The 10,261-nt window shown below is 45.9% G+C and overlaps 1 protein-coding gene across 1 annotated transcript; it reads left to right on the top strand.

The window, feature by feature from the left end:
- Positions 1 to 302: 302 nt before the first annotated feature.
- On the top strand, positions 303 to 842 carry LOC133902184 (mini zinc finger protein 3-like). The gene has a single exon (XM_062343781.1). The coding sequence runs from the start codon at positions 333 to 335 to the stop codon at positions 603 to 605; it is 273 nt and encodes a 90-aa protein (XP_062199765.1). The 5' UTR covers positions 303 to 332; the 3' UTR covers positions 606 to 842.
- Positions 843 to 10,261: the final 9,419 nt, after the last annotated feature.

The following is a 10,261-nucleotide window of genomic DNA, read 5'->3' as shown; positions in this document are numbered from 1 at the left end:
GACGGCTCTCAGGCAGGCAGAAGTGGAGAGATGGCAATGGGAAACAAGACGAGTGGGGGCACACAGTGAGCCAAGGGCATCCAGCGTCATTTACAAAAATTTCTCACCCAAAATCATAGGATATAGTATTTTAATGACTAGAGTGTGTTATGATAAATAACCATATTTTAGTAGTGTCCGACAACATACATTAAAAAAAATTATGTCCGGTAATAAAAGCCACACTTTAGTTGTGACCTGTAGTAAATTTTGCCCTATAAATATGGCGTGTGATGCAGGGGTTCGTCTTGTGCTGAAAGCAAGCTTGGCTGGTGGAAAGAGGGAGGGAACTCATGATGAAGAGGCTGTTGATCCTGCGAAGGTGCGAGCCGATGGTGCGGTTCAGCTGCTGCAGCGTGCGCTACGGGGAATGCCGTCGGAACCATGCCGCGAGCACTGGAGGCTACGCCATCGATGGGTGTCGGGGGTTCATTGCTGAAGGAGAGGAGGGCACCGGTGGTGCTCTCAAGTGCGCGGCCTGCGGATGCCACCGCAGCTTCCACCGCCGGGTGCAGGTCTACGAGGTTGCATGGGATTACGCGTCTGACACGTCGTCGACCGAGTAGAGAGGTGCTCCAAGCTCGGGCTCCTCCTGCAATGGCAAATGCTCAACAATTCGTCCCCTTCTCCTTTGTCTCCGGCGTCAGGCTGCCCGGTGCATGTCTAGGACCATTGTGATTGTTAGTAGCTTGTATACCCTGAATTGACCCCTCCAAATTCTTATCTCCAGTGTCCTTGTCTGCCTTCTACTCTTATATTGTAATTTCAATCATGCGAGCTCAAAGTATTTCTTTGTTCTTTCACTCTGAATCTCTATGTGGGTGAATTAGAACCAGATAATTAAGCAATTGATTTCTACTTATGTGTCTTCTTTGCATGAGAGTTGTGTTCACCCTCTCCTTGTGGCGATCCAGAGGCAATAAATTTGGCTGCTACTCTATGTGAAATTGTGAATGAATGTAGTTGTCACTTGGCGGCTTTGCTGCTTCTTTATCTAAAATAGGGACATTTTTGTTCTGCACAGAATTTTCACTGTACGAGCATATTGCATAGCCAAGAGCACATGCTTCTAATCTTCAGTGCACATGCTGGTTTGCTCCTTAGCTAGGAATGTTTGCAATACTATATACAGACTGACGATATGTTTGGAATACGAGAATTTATCTCGATTGTTGCAGAAACTGAATTGCTTCCTGCAAAAAACATGTAAAGTTCCTGTGTTCCAAATCGGTATCGAGCAGGAACTCTACTCATAGCGTCATACGGCAGTTGAAGCTGCAAGTAGTCGAGTACAAAAGAGGTACAAATATATAGATGACCTGGTTTCAGCTGGTAGTACGAAGAAATTCATTTCTTTTGTTCGATTTTTGGAGCCAATGAATAATGGAGTTCAATTCAGGTCCCTATGCAGCCTGGTCGACACGAGTGTTATTTTGACATTTATGTGGAAGGAAAAGTTAGATGGGTTTTCATTCTTGCGGCTGGACAGGGGCATAAACGTGCAGCACGACAACACTTATTGCGGTTAATTCGCAAAGATACACACTATGCATAGCATAGCTAGGGTTCCTTTTTATCCTTCCCTTTTTTTTCGCTTTTTGGTTCTCCCTGGAACGGCTTTCCTGTTCCATTCCATCAGTCTATTTTGATATCCTTTCTTGTTCCAACCTTATGATTCATGTGGGAAAAACAAGAAGGTATTCTTAAAAAGAAAGAAGTACTATTCGACTATGTTTAGCATAGCTTTTGCTTACACAGAATGTATGGAAAAATAAGAAGGAAGATGTTTTTAAAAAGAAGGAAGCACTATTCGACTCTATTTAGTATAGCTTCTGCTTAGGCAGAATGCATAGAAGTTGCTGAAAAACAGCTTTTGCACCTAGCACAATATCAAATTCTGCTTGCTCATAAGCTGTTGCAAAATCCTCCTGTTTTGCAGCGCTTTACCTATTTTTTGGAAAAAGTTGTGACAAAAGCTGCACCAAACACTGACCCTTCATTTGGTTAACCACCTCATAGTGGCTATACAAACTAACTGGCTGACCATGAGACCCAGTGTTCCAAAAACGGTTTGCAGGTTTCATTAAAAAAAAATGGTTTACATGTCTTATGCTCGGTTCTGTAAAGCGAAAGATGTTACGTATTCCACATGCGTCCGCCAGGGAATTAATTTCCGTTCTGGCAATCGTCCCACTGCTCCAGTTGAAACTTTCACGTGAAACTTGTTTCTGTTGAAGCTTCAGACTTGAGAGATATCAGTAGTTAAAATCCCTAACCGGCTGATCATAGGCCTAATGTTCCAAAAATGGTTTAGCAGGCCGTATGATAAGCTTTGTGAAGGAACAAGCAAGGGCGGATCCACCAGGGGCTGAGAGCTCAACCTGCATCCGGAAGTCTCCAGCCCTTATCACTCAACGTTTTGTATCTTATATTTACTAATTAGAGTTTTTTTTCCTCCACGTTAATTTAAAAAAATCCTAGAAATTCTTATGAAAAAGCAAAACATCCATCCGTCGAATTAATTGATTGACTAACTGTAACTATAGATCAACAACCAGACGAAATAACATAAAAGATTAAAAAACAAATCGTAGAGTCCAATCCCAAGACTACTTCTTACCTTACCTTTCCTTCCTTTTTTGTTGTAGATATTATTTGTCCAACAAGGTTACGTTAGCAAACTCCAACTTAATTACGTTACCAATCAACACACTTTTCCAAATCAATTATAATCAAACATTACAAAATTAAAACAACAGAACGCAAACATATTACGGATTATCACACAAAAATAATATCAAAGAATTTATAATGTATTTCCAAAAAAATAATATGAGATACGGTGATGAAATTAAAAATAATAATAATTTCAAAATATCAAGAAACAAATAAAAATCAATTTGCATAACACATAAAATGAAAATTATAAATTAGATCTATTCACAAACAATGAACATGATTCCAATATTATAAACAAAAATTATATTTATATTTTACATTCTAATATTTAAATATAAATAGTTGATGTATCTTAGTATATAGCTATTATTAACATAAATATCTACAATTCAGCCGCAAGCTAAATTTCTAGCTTGTGCAGTCGAACGGGTTGATACACTAGTGAAAGAGAAAGAAGAAAAAGTAGAAGAACCTCCTACTTGGTGGCTCCACTAAAAACAAGTGCCTATATTTGTTACCACAGAATCAATATTAAGCCAAATAATTCATCTAACTAGGCAATATAATCACTACCAGTTAATGTTTTTAAGTGATATTTAACAATTTGCCACTCTGGCTGTCGGGGATGATCTCTGACAATAATTATGGGTATATCTGATAACGGGCACGTTGATCGGCGTTTTCTATATGTGTATATCAAACTAGACTCAAGAATAACAAAATTTATCTAGATTCGAAGCTCCCGTAGGATAATAGCCCTACGTTCTATGTACTGTCTTACGAGTTAGGTAAACATGTTACATAATATCCTCTCCCTTTCACAAGCAAAGTCTTTAACCCTTTATATTCTAGGGCAAAGATACACAAACAAACAGACAGTGCGAAATATGGTAGCGAACCTACTACTGACGAAGCCAACTACTCCTAGCCTATTATGACGTCGGATAGTCATGTCTGCTCTTCTCTAGTCGTCCTACGCGTCCTGTACCATCACCGAACGTTGTCACGCTCACTCATCAAACCATCCCATGACATCAAATGATACAGGACGGATCATTGCAACTCCACACCGCCCTACGACCATGTCTCGCCAAAAGCCAGTGCTTGGGGAACGGAAAAACACTCGAATAGATAACATTAAATGAGACTTGACTGGTTATGTGAGTACCTACTCTGCGACTAGCCTGTGCTGGTCGTAGGACCTCGCTTTGCGACCAGGGGGCTGGTCACGTGATGTGGCAGTGGTCTTGACAATACCTGCTCCTGGTTGACACTTGGCGGCACGGGACCCACCACGTGGGGTTTGCCGATAGTAGCCCTCAACCTCTCTCATGGATATGGTGGACTAAGTGGTTTGTCGCGGAGATCCGTGGTCGATGTACCTCACATGGTTGTGGATGATTCTGGTCACATCTCCTAAGCCTTAGGTGATCATAAGATTACCTAGGGAGTGGTCACTGCATGCCATGTGGTCATGGATGGGTCTTGTCGCACCACCTGGGCCCTAGATGACCGTAAGTTTGCCCGGGGAGTGGCTGTCAATGTAGCCCACATTAATGATCGACTTAGGAAATTGTATCCCGAGGGAGGTTAAACGTCCAAAGAGAGAGGAAAACGTGAGAGAGAGAGAAAACATGTGAGGGAGAGAGAGAGAGAGAAAAGACATGGGAGATAGAGAGAGAAAGATGTGGGAGAGAGAAACATTAATTGCCGCCAGGTTTTGAGGGAATTTTAGTTCCCCATGCGCGTCTTTTCGAATTTCGCTCAAATTTGACCCCCCCCCCCCCACGACGGTTGAGGTACCGCGGTGGCCCTTTAAATTGGAGTACACATAGCTCCCCATGAATCCTTTCGCCGTCTTCCATCGCCCCTAAGCCTCTTTCTGCTTAGAGCTCTTCGTCTCCTCCACCGTCTCCGTCTCTATCCTTGCCCTCGCAGCATCTTCCACTGCAATCTGATAGCGCACACCGGCAGCGATTCTGTCTTCCCCAGATCCAAGTGTGACACGGCGAGGCTGAAGGCGTTGCATGAGGCCAGCATGCTCACTCTCCACGTTTCCACAGGGTATCGTGCCGGAGAGAGCGTGCCCCCTCCCTGACAAGGGGGGATCATGTTGTTTGTCTCGATCTCCTTGGCAGGCCTTGTGCCGCCCTTCTTCGAGTTCTTCACCATCGTCATCACTTTTTACAACATCTGCCACCTCCATTTCAACCCCAACTCCATTCTCATTCTGAGCATTTTTGCTCATCTGTGTGAAAATTTTGTCAGGGTTGAGCCATGCCTCGATCTCTTCTAGTTCTTTTACAAAGCCCGATCAGTGACCAGGCTGGCCATTAGGAGCTATGGGTTCCACCTCCGTGATGACACCTTGGACTCCTACATCGAGGTGGGCCTCAAGTTGTTGTGGTCGAGCTATAGGGATGATTGGTTCTACCTCGCGGTCGATAATTCCTTGGACAACATTCGCGTGTCGAGCGCGCCGACACCGTCACGGAGAACTGGGGGATTCACCCACAACCACCTTAGAACTACTGACCCTGGCCAAATGAGTTGCCCCATTTAGAAAAGTCGAGCTAACGGTGTTGGATATCACCCATGATTACATCAAGTGTCGATTGTGTCCCCTGCGGAGGCAAGCACACCCAGCATTCATGTATTCCGGGTCGAATGATGAGACCCTATCGAGCTTCACAGGTTACCCTACCATCGAATCCCTAGTACCGCCCTTTCTACCAAAAAGTGTGTGACCTCTCACACCTCTTCTGTTATTCAGATCTTACCGATGACGTTGTCGACTCGCGGGTTTGAATCCTAATGCCAGGCTCCCCGAGGAAAGACGGTCCTCTAGTCGGCGCCCTTCCACTATGTGATCTCACCCCTCTAGAGAGAGACCCCTCTAGAAAGAGCACAACACAGGAGGGTAAGTTCAACATTTCCAAAATTCTAGCCTCTAAGCCTTCTTATGACTTGAATTTTCATATTTGACGCCATTTGCAAGGTATTCCCGAGGTCAACATTTTGTGCCCGGTTATCGATGAGGTCTTTGAGGCCTTAGACCAAGCCGCCCCAGGGAGTGAAGTTCATCGTGATCTCCACCCAGGCGCCCAATAGGGCGCGACTCCACCTCCTCCTGATCAATCTGGTCGTGCCACTGACACACTTGGTCACGGAAGTAGCCAGACCACCCCAGGTCGGACGTCGACCACAGGTGGAGATCTTGCATGTAGTATAGGTCCTTAGAGGAGCGACTAGGCTTGCTCTGAGCTAGCCGGGGACCAGATTGCTCGCAGTCAAAAGTTGACCATATGCGGAGGTACGACGAGCAGTGCCAACCACCAGGGGAGCGATCAGTCACTCCCAATGCCAACTAGGTTTGACCAGTCTATTCGTCGAGTCCTCCACACAAGGGGAGAAAAGGCTGGTAGAGGATTCAGCCTCAGTGGAAGCGTCCAAACACACCCGTGGGAAGTCATCTACCCACGGCACGATGGTGGATGTGGCCTCCACGTCGAGTCAACTCAGTGGTTTTGCGAGGTCAAGAGTTGTGCTCACCCCTCCGACCACACAGTAAGTCCTCTGGTCAGGCGTACAAATTTTGAGTTCTTTTGTTGACCTCGTAAGTTGTTGTCATTGCAGGTCCTCCAACCCGTCAACGACTCTGGTAGAAACTCCTCCTCTGGTGTCTCAACAGAACATTCCAGCCCCTGAGCCAACTGCAGTCCTGATGTCACCTGAAGTGCTCGTCATGACCCCCACGCCTTCAGAGCCTATCGGGGGGGGTCTGTTTCGGCCTCTGACCTGCTCTCCCTGGTCACCAGCCTCCCTGCCTCCATCAGCTAGTTGATCACTGGGAAGGAGGCGGCAATCCACAGATGCGCCGAGTTAGAGAGGCTCGTGGCCGAGGAAAAGGAGGTGCACTTCAGTGGGAGAACGTTGCACTTCAATAGGAGAAGAATGCATTTAAAGAGGAGAAGGATGTGCTCGTCGCTCAACACTCCAAGCTGATGGAGGATGAGTGGATAACTCACAGTTTTCTTTGGACTATCTTTATGGCGATGCTGGGGCCACTAAGGAACATCGTGCAGGGCCGGACCTACTCCATCAAAGTCCTGGCAAAGAAGTTTACCTAGCTCTTGGGAATCCTAGCGGCGAGGACAGCAGATGATGTGCCGAAGGTGGCTGAGACTGCGACAGAGTATGTTCTTCGGTGCTACTGCTGTCGTGACCCCGACTTCAACCTTGAGATCATCCAAGAGTGGGTCATGACTACCAGCCCTGAAGCCGAGGCGAAGTTGGAGTTCATAGGGTCTCTCTTCTGGGTGGAGACCGAGGACGAGTAAACACCAGCGTGTATTTTAAGTTCGTATGATACCTTATCAACCTTCTGCATTTCTTTGATAGCCTTGTGTCACTGTCGTGGTTGTATAGTCCCCAAAATAACCGAATTGCCTGCTCACTCTGAGCCCCCGACCACCACCATAGATGACATCAACAACCACCGCAATTCGGAGGCGGTGACCAAGTGCAAGCTTGGGTTTACGGTTGAGTGAGAGATCCTTCAGAGCGATCTTCGAGGTGCACCAGTCTTGCCACAGACTAAGCCGCGTGTAGTCTTAGGCTAGCTGAGAAATACCCAACCAGCTGACCTTTGCGTGCTTTGTGACCTGTTTTCGACCAGTTTGTGAGGAGGAACTGCTCGCGGTGCAAAGGGACTTGGAGCGGAGGTCGAGGGAGAACGACCAGCGGTGGGCATACATCTTCGATTGCCTTAGTCGGGCATTCACTCCCTTTGACTCACTGCTCTAGGCCGCCGGTGTTCATTTCCGCCCAACACCCAAGGATACCGAGACCGGTCATATCGACTGGTTTTTGTTGGCCTTCGAGGAGGCAGGTGGCGTCAAGTAGAGGCTTCGCGAGACCATCGGCGACCACCTCTTTGAGGTCAAAGTCAATGACGCTTGCCTTGTCCTTACCTGCATCAGCAATCACTTTCCCAACCTCGACCTCGCTCTGGTAGTCTCTGCAGGTTTTGACAGTGTTCAGTGGACCACGACGGAGCTTGGTGACAACGCAAACTTATTTCTGTATGCAGCTCGCCCCCCCCCCCCCCTCTTTGGATTGCCCAATTCAACCTACTAAGAGGAATCTTCAGATCCTATGGACATTAAATAAATCATTAGAACCAGCCCCTGGGCACTATCCAAGCGGTCTTTTTGTACTCAAGAACTTGTTTCCAAGCGGTCTCTCTAGTTCTCGTTGGAGCATCCACCAAGGATATCACTCCTCTTGAGTCACCAAGACTCAAGTGCTTTCTTATGATTATCACTTCTCCATCTTTGGATTAGCGGGCATCAAATCAAGTACATCGCTCTTTCAGAGGCTCCCATAAGAACTCCAAGAGCTCACCAAGACAACTCCAATTACCTAAGACCGGCTAGGTGTTGCCAACCACCAAGAGTAACAAGCCAATAACTTCACTTGACAAAGATCAAATCTAAACTACAGCTAGATACACACTTGCTGCTCTCTAAGCACTAATGATGTCCTTAATCTTCCTATTAAAGACTTTGAAAATCACTCAAGTACTCTCTCTTGCTTCTTGATGACACACATAATATATAGGCTCCTCTGGGTTGTAAGAGATTAAAGTGGGAGAGAGTAAGAGGTATTTATAAGATAGAGGCCCAAATCTAGCTATTGCCCAATCACCCACTTTTTTGTTTCGGAAGGTCCGATGTGCACTAGCTCACAAACGTCGGACCATCAGACATGTACCTTTTTCAAACACTGCCATGCCAGCTATCAAGAGCCATTACTGCTTTGAAAAACTCTGGCAAAGCCTCCGATTCACATGGCAGACCATCCAGCGGGTACAACCACGAAAAACATTCGAGAAATCTTCTCTGCAAAAAAAATGCTCCGATGAAGCCTTTAAAAGTATGTCGGACCATCCAGTGCGTTGTACTTCATCTTCTTCAGAAATTTCACATCTTCTGAAAACACTTAGGCGTATTTATCCTTAACGTCGGACCATCTAGTGTGTTTACTTAAAGATTCCCTTTAGAGTCAAAGCACTGCGACGAGTTCAAACTGCTGAATGCTGGACCATCCGTCGTATGCAAATTTTTCTGAACTCGTCCAATTCAATCATTCTTGATTCTAACTTCACGACAACTCATTCATGGGCTTCTCTGAGCTACCTAGTGCTAGAATTTCATAAGTGTGAAGCCAACTAAGTCTAGACTAACCTAGGTCAAGCTACTAGTCTTAACTCATATTTATCGTACAGTCAAAAGAGTAAGAAAATAGAACATATACTACTCTAAGTGTCCTCCATCTCCTTATGACACTTAAAACTAGAAGATCCTAAATCTTGATGCTCATATCCTTTGATCGTCCATACGAACACTTTAGGGACCAAGAATACCCAATCATCATTGTGAATTAAATTTTTTAGATCTTTCAAAACATACTTGGTAGTCACAATGATATGGTTATCATTAATCACCAAAACACTTATCACTTACCTAGGAGGCTAGATGCTATATTTGTTAGCTGACACTTGGCGGTGCAGGACCCATCATGTGTGGTACCCCTTTACCTATTACACTAACACTAGCCCACTGTCAGTGACTTAGATGACCCTACATATTAGTGAGAACAAGAATTGCACTTCTGAAGAGTAGCAAAAAGTTAAATGTCCCATTTTTAGAAAATAGAAGCCTTGTCTTTGTGATGTTGAGATGAACCATTGCCATCTGGTCTCCATCTCATAGGATGCACGACTACTACAGTCTAAACAGAATTTTGAATAGCTACAGTCTACAGAAAATTTTTGCTCGTCCAGGACAAGAATAGGATCACATGCCCCAGGCTCTAGGGAACGACAGAGATCTCATCTCGACCCTATGGTTCTTCACGACAGGCTTTATGAGCTGTTTGCATGTACGGGAAAGAACAAGTGGTAGATTGTGAAAAGCAGTTTTTATAAGCTGAAGTGGAACAAACAAGCAGCTTTTAGGGTCCAGATTCCACAATCCGCTTCATGGATTGTCACAATCCCACAAAACAATGAAGAGCATCTTCCTTCAGCTTTTGCTTTTTAAAAAGACCAAAATGCCTATCGAGGTTGGGTGGTATTTACCCACTAGTGCCATTACAATCTCCCAGCGAATTGATTTTTCTCATCTCTCTCCCCGACTCGTCTCTCTCTCCTTGCATCCACGCCGACGTGCCTCCACCCCCGTCGTTCCTCCCCTTTGCTTGAGGATGAAGGGAGTCGCCTCCCCCGGCCCGCTACCGCCAATCACCCACACCACCATGTTGCGCTTGTCCAGCCGCTATGTCGCCGACCATATGCGGCTTGCTGCCGCCAAGGAGTCTGTTGCCGTGCTCTCTCCTTCGACCGACCATTTTCCCCTTCTGGTTGGCCATCTCCTTCGTCGGTAAGCTCCCTCCCTCTGCTCCAACCTTCTCTCCACTACCGGTGCCTCTCCCTCCCCTCCGGTCTCGCTCCATCTCTTCCTCTCTATGAGCCGCATGG

The sequence above is a fragment of the Phragmites australis genome, chromosome 20 (assembly GCF_958298935.1).
Source record: "Phragmites australis chromosome 20, lpPhrAust1.1, whole genome shotgun sequence".
Classification (NCBI taxonomy): domain Eukaryota; kingdom Viridiplantae; phylum Streptophyta; class Magnoliopsida; order Poales; family Poaceae; genus Phragmites; species Phragmites australis.
This window is presented reverse-complemented; position numbering and strand designations above follow the sequence as displayed.